Genomic DNA, 25,522 nt, shown 5'->3' with positions numbered 1-25,522 from the left:
CCCCCTTTCCCCTTTCGCTCTAACCACTATACTACCTAGGTGCCTCAATAGAGTTTCAAGCCCTGTTTCATTGACTTTCTAGATCCTAGGAAAGTCATTTAATCTAACTCAGTTTCCTCATCTGTAAAAATGAAACAGTAGGAACTCCACGGCTTCTACAATATCTTCTATCGCTTAAATTTATGATAACTATGTACGGGGAGGGAGGAAGGGTGGAATTCCCATAACCTAAGCAAGAATAAAAAACAACACAGCTCAATGACTTTTCAGACCCAAAGGCCATTTAATACCATAAACTCTACTTGAGTAGTTTAGCAAAAATAAAAAAATATCTACACCATACAAGACTGGTTAGTACTGGATACACATGATTTGGTTTTAAAGCTGCAACACTGCTTGTGTCTGTGGATTGCCTCCACGATGTGTTACATTACACTAGGCTATACCCAATGAGGGACATGGATTTATTGACAACATAAATATTAACTGAATAGGCTACTGAGGCTATAAATAGAAAAACAGACATGGTCTTGGTCTAGGAGTAAAAGGCCTATGAAATCAGCCTAGCATGGAGTTCAAAGGATATTTAACATCATCCTATTACCTAGAACAGAAACAAGGTTCAAATATCCACTTGGCGTGGTTCCCATCTAGCCCAGACCATTCCCTAGCAAGAATGGCCCCAACACGTGAGGTTTTCTAACCACCCACTACAGATGTTACGAGTCATCGACAGTCACAGAACGGGTCACACTAGAGCTTTGATCATTATACATGACGCGCCTTCTCGTCCCCCCCACCCCCCCAGCTACCATACGAAGGAAAGTTTACAAGTGTCCGTGCCGCCATGCCCAGAGACCCCGGCGCCAGGAGAAGCGCAAGGCTGCTTTTGTAAATTCATCCCTCTCCGAAGCGCTCCCTGCCCACATGGGGATGGTTTCCTGTCCGTCCCGAGAGCCGGGAGTCCAGGCCTCTACTCCTGAGCCTCTTTGCGAGTCAGCTTGTAGATCTCGGTCGGTCCGTCCACGTGTGTGATGGTGGTCGTGAGCTGCAGTTCTTCCGCACTGTGAAGGCCCAGATCACCTGAAACACAGGGATAGGAGTTAGACGCAGGGCAGGACATAATGATTATAAGGAATCGCAAAAGGAAATCTCATAAAATACAGACTTTTAAAATTATCCTTCGTTCTGAGGCACCATCAAAAGAATAACACCCTTACTCATTAAAAAGAAAAGGGGGACAAATCGACGTTCTCCAAGCACATGGTCAACAGACTAAAAGGTCACACAAAGATTTATGGAACAAAAAAGACACCGTTTCAGAAAGCAATATTTAAGCCTGAGCGTAGACACACATCACCGGATTTACCCAACACAACCAATATTGGATTACTGCCAGATGGAGCCTATGAAGTAGCTAATGTTCAAACCGAGGACCCCCCGGGTTACATCCATATGAACTCAACCAACCAAGTGTCAACAAAGAAACGTCAAACAAATGAATGAGTTATGGCCAATTGGGTGTTAAAATGCTAATACAAGACAAGGGCATTGCTACCAGAAATTGCACAGAGGTCAACCTTGAGGAGCCTGGACACATCAACCAGTAACAGATTTTTAGGGGGAAACCATTAGTCGGTTAGTTGTCCTTTATTTTCAAAAAGGACCAAAAAATGCCATCACTATGTTGGAGCTGATGAGCTCAATTCAAGCCTGGAAGGCTCTACCCTAGATCAGCTATTAATAGTCCATGTGAACATTTGAAGTAAAGATACCTCTAAAGTTTTGTATCTTATGTTTCTTTTGAGACACTGCAAGGAAACAGTTCAAGATGCAGAAGTTAACAGCTACTGATTATTTACAAAAATAAGTAGCAGGTGAAATGATACCCTACAAGCTCCTTATTCTTCATAAACAGATACAGTCCTGCATTACTAAGAGACCCTAAAATAGCCTTGAAAATTGAATAAAAGATTTTTTTTCTAGAACTGGAGAGTCCTCATAGATAAAAACCATGATAAACAACTGCACAGAAACAGCACCGATCCTTACAAATTTAAAAACTGTTTTTTAGTAGATGCTAAATACTAATAATCTGAAAACTACATGGGAAAAAAAACTTTTAAAATATTGAGACCAAGAAAAAAGTAATCATAAAAGCATGAGTGAACAACACAAAGTCTTTTTCATTCCTATTACTCTGTCTGCTATTGGAGCCATGCAAAATAGACCCTGAAGAAGGTAATTTTATATTCCAATGTATTGATTTAATAGCATCACTATAATTTCTCCCAGCGTTGCTTCTGATCTCCCCAGAGAACAATCCCATTTAACAAATAGTATTTTTTTTAATTTTCTAAATTTAATATTTTTATTTTTTCAAAAGAAAAAGAAACTATCTGAATAACTGATCAATGCATTGAAAAAGTATGAAAACACAGAGGATTCCCAAAGACTTTAGGGATATCCTGTCTGGGCAATGAAGAAAACTCTAGGACTCCCAGTTCTGCAAAGGAGTGAGGAGGGGGGAAGGTCTCTTCTTTCAGAATATTCATTATAATTTTTGCAGCATTCATTTTTAAATCTTTTTGTGGCTGTTCTTTCTGTTTGCATTGGTTTTGACACTGCTCTTTGGCTCGGATGACTTCTCTCTGCATCCGTTCATATAGATAGTTCCATCTCCCTGGTATTTGCCATGCTCATATCCAGCATATGTTTGTATCACACTTTGTTCAGCCTTTCCCCAATTGATGGGGATCTTTTATGTTTCTAATACGATGATATCACAAAAAAGCTCCTACAAGCTGTCAGACCTGCTGCTGCACCAAAATGCTCAACAGATGTTTCTTGGGTTGAAGGTACTGGGCCCAGTTTTTTAGGGTCACCGAAAATATCTTTAGCCCAATTTTGGGAAATTGATAGTAGATTCAGAATGGGGAAATGGGGTGGGCAGAAAGGAGTGGAGGAAAACAATAGCTTGCCCTTGGTCCTTTATTCTTATCCTGAACTGTGTGTACTTGAATTGGGCCCTTCTGAAATGGGCCAGATCCAGGACAAAGGTCCAGTGAGCCTCCTTCTTCTGGATCTCCTGGAGTCATTGGTATAGCGCTGGAATCTTACATCATGTGGGTCCACCCCTCATCCTGCAGATGATGTAAGGGAAGCAGTCCCACAGCTGTTAAATGCCCAAGGCAGGTGGCAAGCCCGGGCCTCCTGGAGGCCTGCCTCCAAGTGCAGAGTCACCTGCACCAAGGTCACCCATGAGCAAGACAAATCGTTTTTTGGGAGGCCTCCCTAGGACAGACTGCCCTCTCCTTCAGTCACCGCAGGCTGGATCCTACTGGGTCAGGGGTTCTATCAGTGGCCCTTTGGGGCAGCTGGGCAAACCTCTGGAGGAAGCCCTTCTCGGAACCTTCTCAGAATAATTGGAGGAAATGAATATTTCTAGTAGAGGTTAGTGAAAATAGAAATGTCAGCCTTCACCCAAGATCATGGACCTGCTGAAATCGATCCATGGACCCCTTGAGGATCTGCCAGTCCTTGGCTAAGCCTTCTCTTAAGGGGGCAAACATGTGGAGGAAGTATTCCCATCAAGAGAGCCCAGTGTCAGGGAGAGTGCTGGACACAGAGGCAGGAAGAACTGAGTTCTAAATCTGCCACAGCTACTTCCTGGCTGTATGACCCTGGACAAGGGACAACTCCTAAAACCATCAGTTTCCTCATCTGTAAAGGGAGGGCAAAAATGGCATCCAGTCCCTGGAGTTGGGAGGATCTCATTAGCTAACGTACGTCAAATGTTACCTGGCAGATGTTAAGATACAGTGGAATTGTCCAGAGATATTAGGGAGAAAGAGATTTTATGTCTTGGCTCAGAAGAAGGAGAAAAGCCAAAGCCAGGACTAACTTTGAAAGAAAAGCAGAGTAAAGAAAGCAGGGACAAAAGGGAAACATGGAGGAAGGTGAAGAGGAGGGAGGGAGAAGGAAGGGAGAAGAGGAAGGGAGAGGAGAAGAGAAGCAGGGTAAAGAAAGCAAGGACAAAAGGGAAACATGGAGGAAGATGAGAAGGGAGGGAGAAGGAAGGGAGAAGAGAAGAAAGGGAGAAAGGAAGCAGAATAAAGAAAGCAAGGACAAAAGGGAAACATGGAAGAAGATGAGAAGGGAGGGAGAATGTGGGTGTTCTTGTTCTTTAAAATAATAATTCTTAATTCCTGTAAGCTTTGAAGTAAATAATTTTTCATAACATGAATCGACATACAGAATTATACATGTCCATAAGTCCTAAAAATAGTCCCAAAGGAATCCATTTTCCATTAGATCATGTGCCAGGAATCCAATAATTCCTGTAAGCCCTGAAGTACTGCAATAGTCTCATCAACAATTTTTCATCTCAAGGAAATCCAATGATTCTTATTGGTTTTCAAGAACCGAAAGAGTCTCATTTTGTGTTAGGAAATCCAATGATTCATGAAGATTTTAAAAGTTCTTTTAACAGTCTCATTGTCAGCCATGCTCTTTCAGTGTCAGATGTTTCTTAAATCTTCTCCTTTGTTTTGAAGAACTTGAAACAGTCTCATCTTGTGTTAGAAATCCAATGATTCCTGATCATATTCTTATGCTTCATCTCCACTGTCCATTTCAATATCCATCTCTTCTGTATCAGCAGCTTGTGATAAGATGTCTGCCATAAGTACCTCTTCCAATTTCTTATGCACCTGTTGTACTCGTTCTTCCTGTTTTCTAATATCTTCATCTGTACCAATAAAGGTTTTGCAAATGGTTGAGATGTATTAAGCCAAACAACAGGTTTTTTTCCCCACAGCAGCAGAGATTTGCCCTGTTATTGGTGCAGAGCTGGTGTGCAAAACGCTGGCAACAGCCGATAAAAGTGTCTCGTCATTATTACCTGGGCCAACCCCTTGAAGACCTTTTGGAAGTTCCATAGATTTTATAATTTGTTCTGTTACATCTGATGCACTAAGTCCTTGTAGCCTCTTCTCCCAGAAAAGCTGATGTGGTTGTTCATTCATTCGTTGAGGATCTGATTTTACTTTATTACTAGGATGGTTCGTGACTTTAGTTACAGGTTGTTTGAAAATAGATGCTGTCTGTGTAATTGGCAATGTCGTATTCAAATCTGGTTTACCCTTATTTTGATTGTGAGGATCATTCTGTAGTCTCTTTTTATTTTTCTGTAATTTACTAGGCATCATCTTTCCAGTTCTGAAGTCAAAACTGCTAAGGTCAACAGTATTTCCCAGGTACCTTGCCAACTGAGGCTTGCTTCTGAACTTCTTACCACTCGGACCAGACCGGCTCTTCTTCCTTAACTCTGGAAGGATCCTTCTCACAAACAGCTCTGGTTCTTCTTATAATTCTTGCCTCATGTTGGGCGCCAAAATGTGGTGTTTTTTTCTTCTTTAAATATAATAATAGTTCTCTCTGAGAGAGAGGTTTCTCAGGGAGGTTTTCTGGAGGCAGCTTTAGTTTCAGTTACAATCAATAATCACCCTAAATTGCAACCAGCTGATAAAAGTTCAGATCTTTTATTGTGTCCTTCAATATAGCCCGGTTAGCTCAGAGGCCTATCTCTCTGCTTAACGGTTCTAAGAGCTCTTGCAGCTCTGTCCTTGACTTCTGCCTCTGCTTTCTTCAGCCTCCAACCAACACCAAAGTGGAAGATGCAATGAATCTCTCTTGCTTCCAAAAGAGGGCTTCTGGCTCTCAATCTCCCGGAGTGCTGAATCTCTGACCCCTGGGAATGTTCCCAAGTAAAAAACTCTCGGAGTGGGTCACTGGAGCTGTATTTATGCTGCTTCTCCGAGAGTGGGATTGTGGGATATCTCCCAGCGTGCTGTCTGGCCCTAAGAGTTTCAAGGGAGGTATGAATTCAAATATCTCATATTAAACCCTGAAATCTCCCAAACGTGTGAACTCCAATGAGTACTTAAATATTTCTTGCTAATAAGAACTCTCTAAAGGTGTGAACACAAGCATTATTGTCTATCAGTATTAGCGACTTATCACCTTGTAAGGATTGGCTCTAAGGTGTGAACCAATAAGCATTGTATCAATTCCATTGAGTTAACACTAGGATTCTGACATGCCCTTGAGTTTTCACCTTCTTTCAAGTTGAGTTGACACTAGGATTCCAACAGGAAAAGGAAGGGAAAAGAGGAGGGGGAGGAGAAGAGAAGGAAGAGGGAGAAGAGGAGGAAGGAGAAAGAGGAGGAGTGATGAGCAGAGAAGGAGAAAAAAAGGAGTAAGAGAAGGAGGAGGAGAGAGAAGCAGGGGGAAAAGGAGGAAGAGGAGGAGGAGGAAGGGGGAAAAGAGGAGGGAAGGAGAAAACAAGAGGAAGAAGGAGGAGGGAAAAGAGAAGGAAAGAAGGAGAGGAGGAAAGGTGAGTAGAGAAGAAGAAGAAGAGGAGGAGCAGAAGCAGAAGAGGATTGAGAAGGAGTAAAGAAAGAAGGGAAGGAGAAGACAAGGGAAAGGAAGGAGGAGGAGGGAGAAGAGGATGAAGGAGGAGGGGAGGAGGAATGAGAAGAGGAGAAGAAAAGAAGGAGGGAGGAAGAAGAGGAAGAGGGAGAGTAAGAAGCGGGGGGTTGAAGGAAGAAAAGACAGGGATGAGATGGAGGAAGGAAAAAGAGGGGAAGGAGCAGAGGAGGAGAAGGGGAAGAGGAGCAGGAAGGGGAGCAGGACTGACTCCTGGTGGTCGGCCAGAAGGTTTCCAGAGCGAGGGTGCTCAGTGCCAGTTGGTTATTAATCTCCCTGCATGAGCCACTGAGCCAAGGCTCTTTCCACGGCTTTGCATAAACGTTGCTAATCCCGGGCCTGAGGGGGTGGGAGAGGAAGAATGCACAGAGGAATGGCAGCGATAAGACCCCAAAAGGGGGGGAGGCTGGGTCCAGGGACCCAGGCCCTGGGGAACATCCATCCGGGCTGTCGGGATCCCAGCTTCTCCTTATTAGCTGGGAGAGGGCCGGATAAAGCTGCTCTCACTGGCCTAGAAAGTCAACAGCTCCGTCCAGAAAGCGACCTTCGGGCTGCTGACAGAACTAATTTAGTGTCTGGGTTGCCGGAGTCCGAGGAGAAAAAATAATAATAAAAAAGAAAGCTTCCGGAAACTTGGAAGGGTTTCAGCATCCGATGGGTCACTGATACTCTGTAGGTGGATGGAGGATCATAGCTCTCAGGCTGGAAGGGACCTCACTGGCCAGGAAGCCTCTTCATCTGACAGATGAGGACACTGAGGCAGACAGGGCAAAGTGACTTGCTCAGGGTCACACAGCTAAGGCTTGTTACACACTCAGGTCTTCCAGCCTCTGCTCATTAGGGGAAGGGACAAGCATTCATACAGCATCTCCTATGGGTATTGATCCTCATAATAGCCCTGGGAGGTAGGCGCCATTGTTGTTCCCATTTTACAGATAAGGAAACTGAGGCCGAGGTTAAGCCCTGGACCACACCTCTGAGTAAAGGCCTGAGGCTGGATCAAGCCTTTCTGACTGTGCCCACCCCATTGCCCCACTGCTTCCCAGCACTTCCCAAATCATTTGGTACTTTTATATTATGTAAAAGTAAAGGGGACTCTCTGGGAGGGAGGAAAGGAAAAGGTGTTGGGGGCAGCGGATAGAGAGCCCGGCCTGGAGGCAGGAGGATGCAAATTCCTGAGTTTAAATCAGAGGCTTCTAGCTATGAGATCACCTTATCCTGTCTGCCTCAGTTTCCTCATCTGTAAAATGTGCTGGAGAAGGAAATGGCCACTCCTCCGGTAGCTCTGCCAGGAGAACCCCTTGGTCATGAGGAATCAGCCACTGGACCTCAAAGAAAAGGTCTCCTCTTCACAGGCTTCCAGACCTAGACTTGGAAAGGGCTTCCCAGGGTATCCAGGTCAGTTCCATCGTTTCACAGATGAGCCAACTGAGGCCCCGGAAGTTCAGTGTGGGGATGAAGGTCGTGGTTAGTCTGTACCAGAGGATTCTGGTTCTGGAGATGGGGGGGCCTTGGAGGTCACCCAGTCCAATTGTTTCATTTTAGAGAGGGGCAAAAAAAGCTGAAGTGATTCACTTCAGGTCATTCAGGCAAGGAGAACACAGGCGAAATTTGAATGTGTCTCCAAAGGCAGCACTCTAACCGTTGTCCCACACTGCCTGGGATCGAGGTCCCAAGGCCCTGTCCCTCCGAAGGGGATTAGAGAGAATCCTAGAATGCCAGGTCAGAGGGATGCAGAGGCCATCTCCCATATCTCATCTCCCGTCTTTCCATCTCCTATCTTTCATTTTATAGGAGAGGCAAATGAGGTCCAGAAGGTCAGTGCTGCTCCCCACGAAGGGGCCCAGCTAGGATCGGGCAACCCGAGTCTGACCCATGGGAGGAGGAGGCGGGAGGAGGGGCCTGGACCAGAGCTGTCGGGGCTGACCCCGACTCCGTCCTCCTCCAGCCCAGCATCTTTTCTGCATCTATAGGACTCTGGACCATTGACTTGAGTGCATCCCCTCAGGCTCCAGGTATGTTGCTGGTCACGCAGAGCATTGGGCAGAGAGAAATGAAAAGCAACGGCGGCCTCCTCGGGGAGTCCCCAGCTGGGGGGCCACCTAAAGCCTGGGACCTGCCAGGGGAGCCGGGTAAGTGCCCAGGGGGAGGTGCCTGCCCTGAGAGTGGGCCTTGCGCCTCCAGGTGGGGAGGAGGAGAAAGAGAAAAATGGAGGCCGAAGCAACGGGACCTTGTGGGGACTGAGGATGCTAAGTCGCAATTTTCCAGCTGCAGCCCGGGACGGCGGGGCCTTTGAGCAAAAGTAGGACAGGGATTGGATCTCCCCCTTTTTGCCTGGTACACTGCAGGGATATAATAAATGCCTTCCTCTGCAACTCTTTGGTAAAGAACATTGGCCTGAACTAGGAGTTCATCTCTTGTAAGAATTACTGGATCAGGGGCAGCTGGGTGGTGCAGTGGGTAGAGCACCAGCCCTGAAGTCAGGAGGACCTGAGTTCAAATTTGGCTTTAGACACTTAACACATCCTAGCTGTGTGACCCTGGACTAGTCACTGAACCCCAATTGCCTCAGGGGGAAAATTACTGCATCATAGGTTTAACAAAGAAAGGGATTCCTCAAGTTCCAAACCCTAACTTTACGGATCGGGCCCTGGGGGTTATGGGACTCGCCCAGGCTCCCACTATCACCCCCACCCTGCTCTGCATCCTCTGGATGGGCCCAAAGAGGCCCCACTAGGCAGGGGGCCTCTGCAGGAAGCCACCGGGAGAACCCCTTCTCCCCTTTTCTCCCCTCCTCCCCTCCCCCATGAAACCCCCCTTTCCACCCATCTCCCCACTCTGGCCACTGGGGGTTTCCCAGGACAGAGGAGAGCTCTGCTCACCATTGGAAGGGTCTTCCCCATAGTTTTTATGAGATGGCGCGTACAGGAACATCAGCGCGAACACGTAGAGGTTCCACATGCCGTAGATGCCTGTGAAAAAGGCGCTGTTCACCTGGACCGTGACGCCGCCCCACTTCCAGTGGCCCTCAGTCACCTGTCATGGAAGAGAAAAGCGGATGTGGTCAGAGTGGACCAAAAGAAAGGCTGCTGTGTCCTGGGACCACTCCACTACCATCCCCGGCCTCCCTATCTCTGGGGCAAGCCATTTGAGCCCCAGTTTCCTCATTCATGAAATGGGTCTGGACTCCCAGTCTGTCCTACCATGTTACAGAGATAGTGTACAATTCAGGAAGCAGTTCTCAGGGGCATATGGGTCTTGTGCTAAGTGCTGAGCACCCAGTCACAAGGAAATGAGCCCTTCCCTTGAAGAGAACCTTCTAGCATCAAATGGGACATAAATCCCAGGTGTCTCAACTGAAGAGCCCTTAGCTGCTCTCCAAAACCAGCCCCGACTCCTTATTTTGGCATTCAATGCTCCACAGACCTATCCTACTTCTACCCCCAGAACTCTAGGAGAAAGATGAACATGGCGGGGGGTGGGGAGACCTGGAGTGCAAGCCCTTCTTTGTATAGGTGAGAAAACCAAAGCCCAGAGAGGGACTGACCAGGGCTGTCCCAGTGTTCGAGGCAGAACTGGAAACCAGCCTTTCCTTCTCCAAATCCTCCGCCATTTTCTGCCTCCCCATCTTCTCCCCAACCAGGCCGGGAGTCATCACCGCTTTCCTGTCTCTGCCTCGGCTCATGGCTTCCACCTCTGGGAGATCCTCCCCGCCCTTCAAGGGCCAGCACAGAGGCCGGCTTCCTCCAGGAAGTTCCCCTCCCTATCAGATGGGAATAGAGACCCCAGTCCTGTTTGCACTTCCCACATGATGACATGATCTGTGACCCCACTGGGGGATAAACTCCTCTTCCACACTGGTCTCCAGCAGGGTTATCATATTTTAAATTGTTGTTCATACATTTGAGGGCCTAATATCCTTCTGCCCTTACAGAATAAAGGATTGGATCTCCCCCATCTTGCCTGGTACACTGCAGAAATATAATAAATGCCTTCCTCTCCAGCTCTTTGGAAAAGAACAGTCTTTTGCACATCAGTCTGAGCCTAGGAGTTCATCTCTTGTAACAAACTGCCCTCCAGATGAAGGAGGAGGGCGAACAAAGATGGCTAACAATTCTGTCTGGGTCATCTTAATCAAGGGAAAAGCCAATGAACACAGAGAAGTACCGGAAGACTTTCATGAACTGATGCAGAGGGAAGCGCACAGATCCGGGACAACAAGACACACGATCTCCACAATATCAAAGGAAGAAGCCCCGGTCGCCAGGAGATGCAGAACCTGAATGCTACATAATCATAATGCAATGACTAAGTTTGGCCCGGAGAAAAAGATGGAGGGATCCTACTCTTATCTTTTTCAGAAGTAAGGCTGAAATATTGCAGAGAATGTTGGACTTTTTCAATTTGGTCAGTGTCACTGAAAATTTTTAAGGTTATTTAAAAAAATAAAGTTTAAAATAAATTTTCAAAAAAAAATTCCCATCTCTCAGTTGGGCATTTGCTCATATGCTGTCTCCCTCACTGATGATCAACTTCTTGGGGGAAGAGATTCTCTTTTCCTCTCTGTTTTTCCCACCTCAACACAGTGCCTGGCGCATAGTAGGTGCTTAATAAATGCTGGTTGACTTGATTTCATCACTATAAGGGATTATTCTCTAGGACAGGATGAGAAGTAAGATCCTTGGGGCTATGTGGGTGGTCCAAAAACCAAAGATGGAAAGAAAATTATGTCAAAAATAAAACATAACAGGCCACTTGACAAAAGCAACTCCCAGAGAAGTTAGTCTTAGAGAGCTACTGAGAGCACTGAGCAAGGTACGAGACCCGGAGGCAGGGCAGGAATCCCGGTGTTGCCGATTTTAGAGCCACTCGTTGTCCGTGACACTGAGCTGTCTCTTGTTTTGTGCAGGGCAGCCACTTAAATTTTTTTGTTGGATTAAAAATATTATTCTAGGGGATGCAGCGATAAGGGCGAGCACTCTCCTCGGTAAAAGGAATGATGGGAATTCGGGAGAGAAGCCTCCTGGAGACAGAGTAACTGGCCAACCCTTCCTTCATGCTGACAGTCAAAATGGTCCACACACCCACAGTGCTCCCCTCTCACTCTCTGACCCTTCAGAGACACAATCACAGGACTGGGGAACTAAGCAACCTTTTCCTTCTGGGTCTCTCTGCTCATTCAGCATCCACAAACCACCAACTAAGCCCCAGCTACTCAGAGTTCTCTCTCTCCATCCGCTCTCCCTCGGTGACCCTCCAGGACTCAAAATTAATCTCTATCCCGAGGATTCCCGGAGCTGGAGATCTGCCCCTACCTTCCATGAGCGCCACATCTGCGTCACCAACTGTCTCGTGGGTATTTTGAACCAAATGTTCCAGAGGTATCTCAAACTCAATCTGTTCAAAACAGAACTCATGATTTTCTTCCAAAGTACTTCTAGCAAGAGCCTCCGGGTCCTTCCAGTCACTGGGCTTTGGAAGGTCGGTATCCTCATTGGCTCTTCTCTCCCTCCCTTCACCTGGACAAATCTTGGGGGCAACATCACCTTCTCTCCACCATTGCCCAACTTCAGACTTTCATTTTCCTTGTGCTGAGAGACTGCACTGGCCTCCACCTTGATTTTCCCCACTCCAGTCCAGCCTCCCCAGAACCGTCTAAATGATTCTCCTGAGAGTGGACATCTGACCATTTCACTCCTTAAAAAGCAGCCGTGTCAGCCAAACTCCACCGTCTGTCCCTTTTACCTTCAGGACCAAATAAAGCGTATCCCAAAAGTCTTGGTGCAGATGTAAGTTGTTAAAGCATTAAATTGCACTAAGATTTTTGGGATGTTTTGGACAAATGCTTTTTGCTAAGCAGAGTTCTCGACAGCCCGACCCCTTGCTTCTGGTCTTCTTACGCACGGCTGCGTTCCACGTCCTCTGCACTTCAGCCAATCTGGCCAACTCCCTGCTTGGTGCAGGCAAAACTCCTCCTGGTGCCAAAACTTTGCTGCCGTGTTCTCTCCTCTCCATCTTTCAAAAGTTTTTCTTCTAGAGCAGCTAAATGGCACAATGGATAGAGCACTGGCCCCAGAGGCAGGAAGACCCGAATTCAAAATGGCCTCAGACACTTAACACTCTAGCTGTGTGACCCTAAGCAAGTCACTCAATTTAACTGCCAAGCAAGATAAAGGGGAAAGAAACCTTTTTCTTCCTTCAAGACTCAACTCATGCAGTTCTTTCTCCACGAAGCCCTCCCTGACTCAACTGCCAAGCAAAAAAAAAGGAGGAAAGAAACTTTTTTCTTCCTTTAAGACTTAACTCAAGCAGTCCTTTCTCCATGAAGCCCTCCCTGGTTCTCCCAGATGCTTGTGCCCATTCTCCCCAAACTACTCTGCGTACACGTGTGAATGGATAGGATGCTCCATGTCCACATTGTCTCCCTTTTTAAGCTTCCCTTTGCCTAATTCACTTAGAACAGGACTTGGCATATAAAAGGTGCTTCATAGATGCTTGATTTAGTCCAATTCACAAAGAAAAATCCTCACTATCAATGTCTGCCTGACCAGGGCCATTCATCCTCAATTCAGGTCTCCAAAGAGGAAGGTACTTCCTCCACTTGGGGCAGTGGGCCTCAGGAGAGCATTTTCCCTAAGACAAGCCCAAGGTGACCCCTTTACATTTTCTACCCACTGTTCTGGGTTCTGTCCTCTGAGGTCAAAGGGAACAAGACTAATTCTTCCTCCACCGGATGCCCCTTAACCTTGAGGCTTGGACTGTGTCCTCCCTGAATCTCCTCTTCTAATGGCAGTCAGCCATAGCTCCATCAAATAAAGTCCAGGGGACATGGCTCAAGGCCCTTCCTACCCTAGTCAGTCCCTCTGACGTTCTCCTGTTCAGAAGACCTTTCATGGTAACCAGAATTTTCAATCACGAGAGAGAACGGGTCTCCTCCAGGAAGCCAGCCCACTTTCCCTTCATCTTTGTCAGCTGCCACATGCTACCTGCTTTCCCAGGACCCTCCTCAAGTCTTGCCTCAGAATCCTAGACTTGCAGACCTGGAATATTCCTTGGCAGCCTTTAGTCTAGAAAAATCCTACTGCCACATGCTTGAGAAGTGATCATTCTGCCCCTGTTGACCTTCAGCTCCATGAAGTTATAAAATCTTCCAGCTGAGCCCTGGAAGGGGCCCAGTCCCCTTTTTTTACAAGGCTGAGACAACCGAGATTGAGAAAGTTACAGGGAACAAGGGCTCTGGCAGATTCCCAGCTTAGCTACATGCCGGCTGTGTAACCCTGGGTGAACTGCTTCGTCTCTCACTACAAGCTCCGAACAAATTCCCCAGCTCAAGAAACTCTGCTGGCTCCCTCTTACCCAGAGAGTAAACTATAAACTCCTCCTGCTCTAGCTACCTGGTCCCCCAACGTGACACTCCTCTCCCCCACCTCTCTGCACCTTTAGATGAACCCTTCCCTATGCCTGCAATGCATCCCTTCCTTACCTCATCTCAGAAAAATAAATCAATCATTAAACTTTTATTTATTAAGCACCTACTATGTGCCAGGCACTGCACAGAGGCAAGACCTAGTCCCCATCCTCAAGAAGCTTACAGTCTTAAAATGAGCCAACAAATCTACAAAAAGCAAGCTTTATACAGGATAACTAGGAAATGATTAATGAGGGAGGGTCCTAGAATTAAGAGGGATTGGGGAAGGCTTCCTGCAGATGGTGGGATTTTAGTTGGATTTATTTGCCTCCAAAGCTCAATTCAAGAGCCCTTTCCTATCATAGCCACCAGCTACTGCCTGCCCTTCTTCCAGGAATGATTGTATATATTTTAGATTTAATTTTCTGTGTATATTTCTGAATACACAATTTTCTTGAGGGCAGGGGCTCTTTCATTTGTTTCTGTACCCTTAGTGCCTAGCACTGTGTGCATATAATACTTGTTCAACGAATGAAGGAAGGAAGGCCAGTGAGTAAACTGATCTTTTCCTGTTGCTTCACATGGCACTGAGGACCGAGAGGCAGTCACGTGCAGCACTCCCAGGGAGGAGATGGATTTCTGGCCCTTAAGCAGCTCACTTTTCACTTCTTTGCTTCAGTTTTCTTGTCTCTAAAAAGAGGTTCTAAATATCTGACTCAATCGGAGACTCACCTGGACCAGGAGAGACCAAAGACTCCATCGGGTCCAAACTCCTTATTTTCCACATCAAGAAAGAGCCAAATGGCTTTCCCTGGCTCGCATAGGGGTGGGGAATGGGGGAGCTGGGATTTGGACTCTAAAGTTTAGTCATCGTTTCATTAGTCAGATTGTGCATCCTACCCCGAGAAGAGAAAGGCACTGTTGCAAGGTAGAGCTCCTGTGGGGAATCACAGACGATGAGCTTGTTTGGTTTTTAATATTTCCTCAGTTGGGGAGCACTGATAGAGCACCAGCCCTGAAGTCAGGAGGACCTGAGTTCAAATCTGGCCTCAGACACTTGACACTTCCTAGCTATGTAACCCTGGGCAAGTCACTTAACCCCAGTTGCCTCGGCAAAATATATACTAATCAATATGTTTAAAATTGTGTAATGTATATATATATATATATATATATATATTAATTTGAAGGGGCTGGCTTTGATGAACTCTGAAGTTTTTTCCTAAATATTAGGAACAAGAAATGGAAATAATTCTCACTTTTCTGATGCTTCAAATGTGAATTATTTGAATGGTCTTGACATCATCTGAGTCTCAAATTGATACTTTTTGACAATGATTCATACTACACAAATACAGATGCAGTTCCATACATATATAAAGTTGGAACCAGAGCAGCTCTGGACTCAAAGTAAAGGACAAGTATGAGAACAAGCAGTGAGCAACAACAGACAAATGCAAAAAGAAGGAGCTATCGACATGGGCTGAAGGGTTATCCTTTTATAATCTTGCTTTGGACTGTAGTTCTATATTACTTCATTAGGAATAGGTCACTACTTTAGACTTTAATCAATATAACTTTTTTATATTTTTTATATTTTACATAATATATATAAATAAAAAAGTATATTATAAACAATATTAAAATATGACTTTTAATCAAGTTATATTTTTCCAGGGAAAAATGCAGTTTGGTTTCTTATTTTTAAATTGAGGGAGAAGATAAGGGTGGATGAATGGCAAGGTTCTTTTGCTTTTTATACTACTACACATTTTAGACACATGTGAGTCTATTCATACTGCCTTTCAGATAATCATGGCTGGAACTGCTCTGCCTACTAAGTTCTCTCTAGCTCCCCAGGTCACAGCTTCTAAAATTTCAGGTACTGTGCTTAGAAGGAAGTAATTTACTGACTAGTAAATGTGTATTAAGTGCCTACTATGTGTCAGATAATGCACTGGGGGGATATGCTAAGCTAAGCATTGGGGATATGAATAAAGATTTAAAAAATAAAAAACCAACAAAACAACAGTCCTGAGTTTATAACCTAAAATCAAAGCTACTAAGTAATGACAACCTGTCAGTCTCACTGACTTTGAACTTTCAAAAAGATAAGGTGATTGACCTTTGATGGGCTAATGCATTCCCCCAGGAAAATTAAATTTTGGAAATCACTGTTTTCCTTCTGTGAGTTTTGGAGGCCGAAGACTAGGGTTCAAATCTCAGTTCTTTCATTCACAACCTGCGTGACCTTGTGAAAGGAACTGCATCTATCACTCTGAGCTTCAATTTTCTGTGCAGAACAAAAGGGTGGAGGAGATGGTCTCTTCTAGCTGAAAGTCCTGTGATGCCCTCTGCGATCCCTTATACAGAAACACACACTCTGAAAAGTGGAAGCACTCAGGATGATCTGGAGGCAGAAAGCCTAGGTTCAATTCAATTTCATTAAGAAGCTCATGTGCCTTTTTTTTTTTTTTTTTTTTTTTTTTTTTTTTTTTTACTTTATGATTTTCGGTTCTGGTGGATTTTTGGTTTTTGATTTGTTTTGCTGCATGGCTAATATGAAAATGTTTTGCACGACTGTATAAGAGCAATCGAAATCAAATTGTTTGCCTTCTCAGAGAGGTGGGAGGAAGGACAGAATCTAAATTTTAAAAATTTTACTACACTGCAATTAAAAATGTAAAAATATGTTTATATATATATATATATATATATATATTTCAACCATGTTTAACATATGGACTACTTGCCATCTAGGGGAAGGGGTAAGGGAAGAGGGGGAGAAATTGGAACACAAGGCTTTGCAAGGGTTAATGTTGAAAAATTATCCATGCATGTTTTGAAAAAAAAACTTGAAAAACACTATGTAAATGTGTTTACATATAATTAAGAAAAAAACATTAAATTAAGTTAATTGTCAAAAGGAGACATGTGATGTTCCTTTAAAAGGAGCCTATATGTGCTGGACACTTCTTTAGCCTGTGGGGTTCAAAGACAAAACCAAAATAATTTATGCCTTCCAAGAGTTGATATTCTCCTTGATTCTCAAGCACCATCTGATCTGCCTCTGACTAGGTTGACATGACCCTGGGCAAATCACAGAAGCTCTCTGGGCTTAATCTCCTTTTCTATAAAATGGGGACAATAATTCTTCTACCAAACCCCTCAAAGGCAGAAATAGTATGGGTATAGTAGAGAGGGCTAGTCTCAAAATTTGGAGGACTTGAGTTCAAGTCCCACTTTTCATGTACCAATCAATCAATCAATAAACATTTACTAAGTGCTTACTATATACCAAGTACTATACTTGAGAGTTAAAGGAAAAACAGTTCCTGGCTTCAAGGGGCTTACATTCTCTCAGGAAGAATAACTGGAGACATACAGAGTAGCTAAAAGGGAATCTTGGAGAAGATTCTAGCAGCCTGGGACACCAGGAAAGCCCTTTTACACAAGGTGATCTTTGACCTGAGTCTTCAAGGAAACTACAAGGTAGCCTGGGGGCACAGCCAAAGAAAAGCCCCTGAGGCAGGAGATTTGGAGACCAGGGGACAGAACATTCTGTGTTGGGGAGAGCAAGTACTACAGGGGACTGGAGGAAAGAGCACGGAAGGGGATTGGAAGGTAGGAAAAGGGGAAGGTTGTAGTCAAAGAGAGAGGCTTCTGTTCTATTCTAGACGTTAGTTAGTGATGTTTATTAAATGAATAACGACGTTAATTCAGACTAGTCACTAAAAGGCAAATATAGAAGTGGAAGCTTAAATACTTTGACCGTATAATGAGAAGATGGGACTCATTGGGGCAAAGATTGAAGCAGAAGAAAAAGGGGGATGGCAGAGGATAGAAAGAAGCATGGAAACGATGAAAATGAGCTTCAGGAGCTGCTGGAGGACAAAATGGCCTGGCGAGCCACCATTCACAGGGTCACTAACAATCAGATGGACTCAGCAGGGAGAGGGAGCCACGGGCACTCACTGGACAAGAAGGGTAATGTGGTCAGGTCTATATGATAGGCAGCTGTGAGGAAGAGGGGTCAGAGTTGGGGGGACGTCGAGGCAGGGAGGCTGAGAAAGGTAAAGAGGAGGAGTATACTGAAGCAATTCATTTAGACACTAAGATTCTTAGAAGGATGTATAAATGTGCACTTTACTCTGCATATTTCTAGTGAAAACCTTCATCATCATCATCATCATCATCATCCGGGTTACTGGAAACAAAATATTATAAACTATGAAGTTATAGTTAAATGGATTATTATTATTATTGTTACTATTGTTGCTTAAAAATGGTCATATGTTTATTTGACTAGAGCAAGTATAGACTGTTTTCTCTAAGAAGAAAACCCACTTTGGGGGGAGTTAGTTTTATACAGCATTTAAAATTTTGCAAAGGGCATTAATACACAAAGGGGCAATACCCATTTGCTCCTATGATGTGGGCAGGGGCAATTACTGTCCCATTTTACAGATGATGAACTCTTTCTACGGAAAGGGTCCTTCGCCAGAGAGCACTCGTGCAGGCTTTTGGGAATATGCCTCGGTGCGATCTGACCTGTAACTTCACGGCAGCCTGGCAGGGCCTGCCCATCCCGAAGGTCGCTGATCTTCTCCATGCATCACAAGCATGCTCTCTGATCTCTCCCGCCTGAAGAGCTGGGCTGCTGTGCTTGCAGTCTTTAAAAATGGCAGGCCTTTAAAAGCCCAACTACAAAGCCCTCGAGGTCACTTCATTCTCCAGCCCCTCCCTCGCCCCCCATTCTAGGTCATCCGGCTTGAAGATTGCTCTTGAATTCGATTTCATGCAGCTTAAAGCCCGGGCAAGCTCTCCCAGCAAGCAGTGGGACACAATGAGGTTTTTTAGAAAGGTTCCTTTTCCTCAGGGCCGGGATCCATTTCAAAAAGTTACTCAACGGGCCCTTCTTTTAGGTGAGCTCACCACCGAGAGACTCCTCGAAAACGGTATGAACACAAAATCCTGTAATGACTCTATTAAAACATTACCTGGGAGACATCTCGTTATGGCCGAAAATGTCTTAGATGTCTATAAATAAACCTGAAACAAACCAGCGGGCAGAATGGAAGGAACTAATGGAATCTGCCACGGGCCTCCCGCTCTTCTCCTTCAGCCCAAATCCACCCTGGATAATTCTCACTCTGGATAGAAAAAGATGGGCTAAGGACCGAAAACACCGCCTGCCCAGTGTAAGATTAATCTCCAAATTCACCCACAAGCCGGGCCCCTTGCAGTCGCCTTTGCTCCAAAAGCCCAACTAATTAAACTTGGAGGAGATTGAGACTGAACAGCAGAAGCCTTTGTGTGAGAGAGAAGCAGGGGTCCTGTTTCAGTGTTGGGGGAGAGGAGCCCCTTCCCCCAAAGGAGAAGCTGAGGCTTATGGGGGAGACTGACTTCCTCCGGAAGATTGACATCCAGGTGGGAAGGGATCTTTTCTCCACAGATTCTGGCAAACCCCAATTTCTCCAGGGGTTGTCCCAGTCTCTCCCTGCTCTCTGGGGCTCAGGGGAAACCCACAGGGGCCACCTTGGGAAGGGTTCAAGCCAGAGCTAGAGGCTACATTTTGCTCCAGAGACTCAAAGGCTGAAACTGCGTGTCCTCCTTTAGGCCGAAACTGTGTATCTTCCTTTAGGCTAAAACTGTGTATCCTCCTTTACCCTCCCTTTCCTGAGAAATGAGATGGATGGATGGATAAGCTGACCCTGGAGGTCCCTTTAGCTCTCAGTGACCCTCTAATGATGTGATCAGAGACCAGATTTGTCAGAAAAGTGGTCAAGGGGTGGGCTTGGCAAGAAAAGGAGAGCTCCAGAGCTCTTCTCTCTCCTTTTCTAATGACTGGACCTGGGTCCAAACCCGACTCTGCCACGTACTCTCTGGACAATCTTGGGAAAAATGCTTGGTCTCTCTGGGCCTGTTTCCCCACCTGAGTGTTGGACTAGTTGGATTCTGAAATCCCTTCTATTTCTGAGCTCCTGTGACTCGAGGTCAAGGCTTCTTAAGCGTTTTTCTGTCATGGTGGCCTGCAAAATTTATAGACTCTTCAGAGTTTTTGAATGCATTAAAAATCCACAGGATAGTTATCGAAATTCCATTCCCCAAGAACAAAAAACAAACCCCAAAAATGTGTAGACTGGAAACAAAACACTGTAAACTATAAAGTTATAGTTAAGTGAATTGTTATTATTATTTTTTACTGTTGTTGCTTAAAAATGTTTAGATATTTATTTGACTAGAGCAGATATAGACTGTTTTCCTGGGTTAGAGAGTCCAGGAGCATGAATCTCTCAGTCCAGGAGTCTAGAGCTAAGCACTCATGATGTGAAAAGCAGGGATTTGGTGCGATCTAGGTCACTGGGGACATGCTCATGTCTGACACTGCGAGCTGTGTGAAAACTTTCACGATTTACCACACGGCCCTTCGCCTGTATTCTGTGGCAGGTTTGGTAAACAAACATTTAGTGACAAAAAGTAGCTCTAGGCCAGGACAAATACTTCCTAGTGCCTCAGTATCCCCATCTCGAGCCTCTCCAGGGTTAGGGACATGAATGGTGCCAATGGAAGCAGTCAATGGAGCTGAATCCCACTATGCACCTTCTGTGGATATGACACCCGGGGACTTAGTAATGGCCGATGGCCAACATTTACCTACCAGGTACTGGGCACATAGTTCGGTGGTTCACAATCAGACTCCATCTTGAAAATCTCCTGGAATTATAACAACACTTTCCTTCCAGGGTTCTTGTGAAGATGGAATGAGGTCATGTTTGAAAAGCACTTAGCACAGTGCTTTGTACCTGTGTAAGCACTTACAGTGCTACCTTAGCACATAGTAGGTGTTAGAGAAATGTGTAGCCCAGCCACCTGTGTTCACTGGCCATCAGTGGTCCAGAATGTCAGCTCTTCATTGTTTCCTCAACAAGGGCACAATTACAAGTATTTCTTAAGTGCCTACTATGTCCAGGCACTGCCTTAAGCCATTTACAGATATAATTCCATTGATCCTCACTACAACCTTGGGGGACAAAGGCTTTTTAACTGCATTTTACAGATGAGGAAACTGAGGCAGTCAGTGATTAAGAGTCTTGCTTAGGGTCACACAGCTAGTAAGTATCTGAGATCACATTTGAACTCAAATCTTCTTGACTCCAGGTCTGCACCATCTATAAAATAATCTCTACTCTGAAGAATTTTATATTCTAACAGGGGAGACATAAAGTTAATAAAAATATGTAAAGTCATCGGATATAAAATAGAATAGCATGGGGGGAGGATGCCAGCAGTTTGAGAGAAGGGAAAAGCTTCAGGGAAAAAGATGGAATATAAGTTGCATGTTAAAGGAGGAGAGGAATTCTGGGAGGTAGAGGGAGAGAAGGTCTGTTACAATGGCAGGGGGACTAGCCAGGGGAAGACCAGCAGAGATGAGGAGAAAGAGCTGGTAAAGCTGGACAGCCAAGCTGGACTCAGGCTATGGAGACCCGGAAGTGGAAGGATGTCTATTTTGCCCTCCAGACAACAGGAAGCTGCTGAGGGTGTCTGGGCAGGGGAGCGGCAGGGGCGGGTCTGTACTCAAGGAAGATCTCTCCATCACCAACATATGCAAAAGAACATGGCAGAAGGATAAAGCGGAGCTATGAAGAGGAGCCTGTGGCAATGAGCTCCCAAACTCTTCTCCTTTCTGTCAGATTCAAAATCGTTCGCTAACTGCCTTGTTCATTCCATGGAGCCTCCTACAAAGCCTTGGGAAGGCACCTTTTCCCCTTCCCAGACATGGATGATGCAGCATTCATTCATTCATTCCTTCATTCCACAAATACTTATTAAACACCTACTGAATGCAGATAATTGGATGAGAAGTAGGAGTGTTTCCTTGTGGCACTGATTGCTAGGGAGGCGGACAGACCACTAGCATCAATACCCATGATTCCCAGTGTTTCCTGTTAAGTACATAAGAGGGATGCACATTGAATTGCTTTTGGGAAAACCCCGGTCTCCTAAACATCAAAAGAATACCAGCAGGGGAGCGAATCGGCCACAGAGCAGACGCCCATTGGTCGGGCAATGGTAGAAGAAATGGCAACCTGGGACGTGACAGCATTATAGAAATAAGGAAAATAAGGGGAAAGTTACATGAACTGATGCAAAGTGAAGTGAGGAGAACCAGGAAAGGCAATGAACAGAGTGACTCCCACAACAGAAACGTGGTGAGGGGAGCTTAATCCTGCTCTGTTCCTCCCCATTAGCAGCAGCTGCCTATCATCCAGGATTCCTGTTCCGTTTCCGGATCCCTGACTTCTCCGAATTACTGAGTTTTGGTCTCAAAGGATTAGAATTAGAGAAGGCCCCAGAGGACACCGGACTCACTGCCCTTATTTCCTACATGAAGCCACAGTCACTTAGGAGCAGGGGCAAGGTTTAAGCCCCAAGTCCCTTCCACCATCACACCTACTGAGCTGCCTGCAGGGCAGAGGTCGCAGACGGAGACTTACCTGACTAACGATGAAGAAGATGACCGTCATGGCCGCACAAGCTAAGGTGACGAGCATGAGAAACTTGAAGCGGAAGATCAGGCCCTGTTTGGAGGAAGCACAAAGGTCTCTTTCAGCCCCATGAGCGGCAGCCAAAGCACTAAGTTTCATACTTTTATGGAAAATGTCACGGAAGCTTCCAAACACACACAAACGCCATGTGCAGAGCCTTACTCTCCAAACAAAGGGTCTGAGCTGCCAGGATCACGCAGCTAAGTTTCCCTCGGTGGAGCGAGAGAAGGCAGTCATTTCCCAGAACCCAATTTTTCTGGGTCCTTATCTCCTACGAAACAGGGATTCCAGAGGCCAGAAAATCAAATTAATAGCAAGTCTCATGGCTAATTTCCCCGCTAAGCTGGTTAAGATTCCCTGCAGGGGTTCCAAGAATCCAAGCCTGAGCTTCTCTGACATCCTAATGCAATTCTGCTCCGACAAGCCGACAGAAACGCACGTGTCCACCAGCACACCAGGGTTGGCTGCAATCCTTCCCACTTGTGAAGAGGATCAGGCCACACCTACGGTGACTTGTAATGGTGGCCACTGCCATGAGCTCAGAGGACTAGGGTGCTGGGAGTGGGGGTGGGGGTGGGAATTCAGGAAGACCTGGATTTGTGGGCTCTTGTGATCAGCACGGTGCCTGCACACAGTAGGTGCTTACTAAATGTTTACTGCTTGATTGATTCCAAATTCAGCGCTCTTCCCATTGAACCATGCTCCCTCCGGACTCCCAGAGTGCCAGCCAATGAAATAAAGCATTTATTCAAGTGCTACATAAATGCTATTACTTATCATTTCCAAACCAGCTGGCACCATTATTGAAAAGTATTGACTTTCTGTAAGCAAAGACCTGCCCACGTGATTCTCCAATCATTAATGTCCAGTGGCTCCCTATTACCTCAGGAATAAAATTCACTCCTCTATGTAGTTTCTTAAAAACTTTTCCCAAGCTGCTCCCAACCTATCTTTCCGGGATTAATGGACATTATTACTCCCCCTCTGGCATTCTGGGCTTCAGCCAGACTGACCTTCCCTCTCTCTGCCTTTAACACATCATCTCCCATCTCCAAGCCTTTGCAGTGGCCACCAGGCCTGCCGTGCATTCCCTGCTCATCTTCACCTCGTAGAATCTCTCTCCCTTCAGGAAGAAGACATGCTAAAGTACCATCTCCTACATAAAGCCTTTCCTGCCTCCCCCAGCTGCTCTTGGCCACCTCCCTCCCTCTAGCTCTTTCCCAGAGTCCTGTGCCAGGATGTCCTATAGACTCATCTGTAGTATTCACATAATTAGGAAGCCCTTTGTTTCACTGCATTTCTTCCGTGATAATCCTTATTTTCAGAGAGGGGGGAACAGCTAGCATCTATGAGACTCCAAGGTTTGCAAAGTGCTTTACATGCATTATCTCACACCCTAGGTCTTAATCCTAGTGAGAGAGGCAGTCTTCCCAACTCCATGGCCAGCAGTGCTCCCCGTGGGCCACAACCTCAGCTGCCTGAGGTCTCCCTGCTGGTCCAGGCCATGGCTGGCCACTTCAGAGCTGCTGAGACCCGCTCCAGACCCCCTCACTCACTGCGCTGGCTGCCACTCGTCCTTCCTCTAGCCCAAGCCCACCCTTGCTGCAAATCCATCCAAGTATCTCCAAAGCTGGGTCCCTGAGAAACAAGCCAGCCTGAGACGTTCCCCATTCTCGGATGATGGAGAGAACCAGGAGGTGGGAAATCGCCAGTGGAAGGAGACTGGCTCAGGAATCCCCGAGGGTTCTCTGAGCTTGCACAAAGACCCGAAGGGGGGATCGGCTGTGCCGCTGGATGTGGGGGCCGGAGCCTCCAGACCTCGGGACCCCAGAGCTTCCTTTGCTCTCTCTCCCCGACACCCCGACACCCCAGGTGCGGGGACGGCCCACCTCGTAGTGCAGCCGGCGAACCTTGCTCATGGCGGGCAGGCTCGATTGCTTCCCGTTGATGTTCCGGAACACCTGGAAGACCATGAAGCACAGGAACAGGAAGTAGAGACAGAGGCAGATGCCAGCCACGATGATGAAGGCCATCTGGGAGCTTCGGGTAAAGGAAAGTGGAGACAAAAGGGCAGAGACTGGAGGCCGGCTTCGGGCCTCTCCCAGGAGGAGGTAAATCGTGCGTGACTGACACCCATTATGGTTGTGATCGTTCTTACTGTTATTAAAAGAGACTCAGCCAGGCATTATGCTAAGTGTTGGGATACAAAAAAAAGGGGGGGGGGCAAAAAAATACTCCCTGCCCTCAAGGAGCCCCATTCTAACAGGGGAGGCAATACACGTACAGGTGGGATGCGTATACAGATACATCCATGGGATAATTGGGCTCCAAGAAGAAGACTTTGTGTAATTCATTGGCGTGAGGAGCTCCCACATGAGGAAATACCCACCACCAAGGCAAGTTGGCACCCTTTGGGTAACTTAAAATCTTAGAGACCTGCCTGGGAGGTAATGGTTTTCTCAGGGCTATACAGCCGGTACAAGAGATGATGACAATAACAATACTAATTAACATTTATGAAGTCTCACCTAGATATTGGGAGGCTAAGTACTTCAAGTGTTATTATTATTATTCCCATTTTACAGATAAGAAAAAGTACAGCTCAGAGATCCCACTCAATTTGTCAGTATTACACAGAGGCCAAATTGAGCCTCTTAAGCATTTATTAAGTGCCTACTATATGCCAGGCACTTTACTAAGCTCTGGAGATACAGTAAGAGATTCCTGTCTTCAAGGAGCTTACAATTGAATGGGGGGAGATAATGTGCAAACAAATATATATGAAGAAATCATGGACAAGATAAATGGGAAATAATTAACAGAACAAAGGCCAAGTGTTTTGCCAAAGGTCACATGGGCAATTAATCAGGGAGCCAGGATTTGACCCCAGGGTCCTTCCCATGGCACCAAAGTTCCAAGTGACCTGAGACAAGTCGATTCCCTTCTGAAACATGGTTTCCTCATTTATTGAGTAAAGGGGCTAGGCTAGATGTGCTGAAGGGCCCCTTTTAGTTATAAATCTTTGATCCCATGGCCCAGTAAGCCTGTGTCTCTTTTAGCTCCAAATCCCGGTGGA

The 25,522-nt window shown here is 45.8% G+C and overlaps 1 protein-coding gene and 1 pseudogene across 1 annotated transcript in view; both read right to left on the bottom strand.

Moving 5' to 3' along the window:
* Positions 1 to 259: 259 nt before the first annotated feature.
* The window catches only part of WLS (Wnt ligand secretion mediator), a 116,577-nt gene continuing 91,314 nt past the window's right edge, over positions 260 to 25,522 (bottom strand). Inside the window, exons 9-12 of the mRNA XM_003767256.2 lie at positions 24,336 to 24,479; positions 22,396 to 22,479; positions 9,372 to 9,525; positions 260 to 1,083 (exon numbers count right to left, since the gene is read on the bottom strand). Of these exons, the coding sequence (XP_003767304.1) occupies positions 974 to 1,083; positions 9,372 to 9,525; positions 22,396 to 22,479; positions 24,336 to 24,479 (492 nt within the window). The 3' untranslated portion in view covers positions 260 to 973. The remainder of the gene's footprint in view (positions 1,084 to 9,371; positions 9,526 to 22,395; positions 22,480 to 24,335; positions 24,480 to 25,522) is intronic.
* On the bottom strand, positions 4,598 to 8,240 carry LOC116423389 (annotated as a pseudogene).

The sequence above is a fragment of the Sarcophilus harrisii genome, chromosome 4 (assembly GCF_902635505.1).
Source record: "Sarcophilus harrisii chromosome 4, mSarHar1.11, whole genome shotgun sequence".
NCBI classification, from domain to species: domain Eukaryota; kingdom Metazoa; phylum Chordata; class Mammalia; order Dasyuromorphia; family Dasyuridae; genus Sarcophilus; species Sarcophilus harrisii.
Note: the sequence above shows the minus strand (reverse complement) of the source record. Positions and strands in the feature narration are given on the sequence as shown.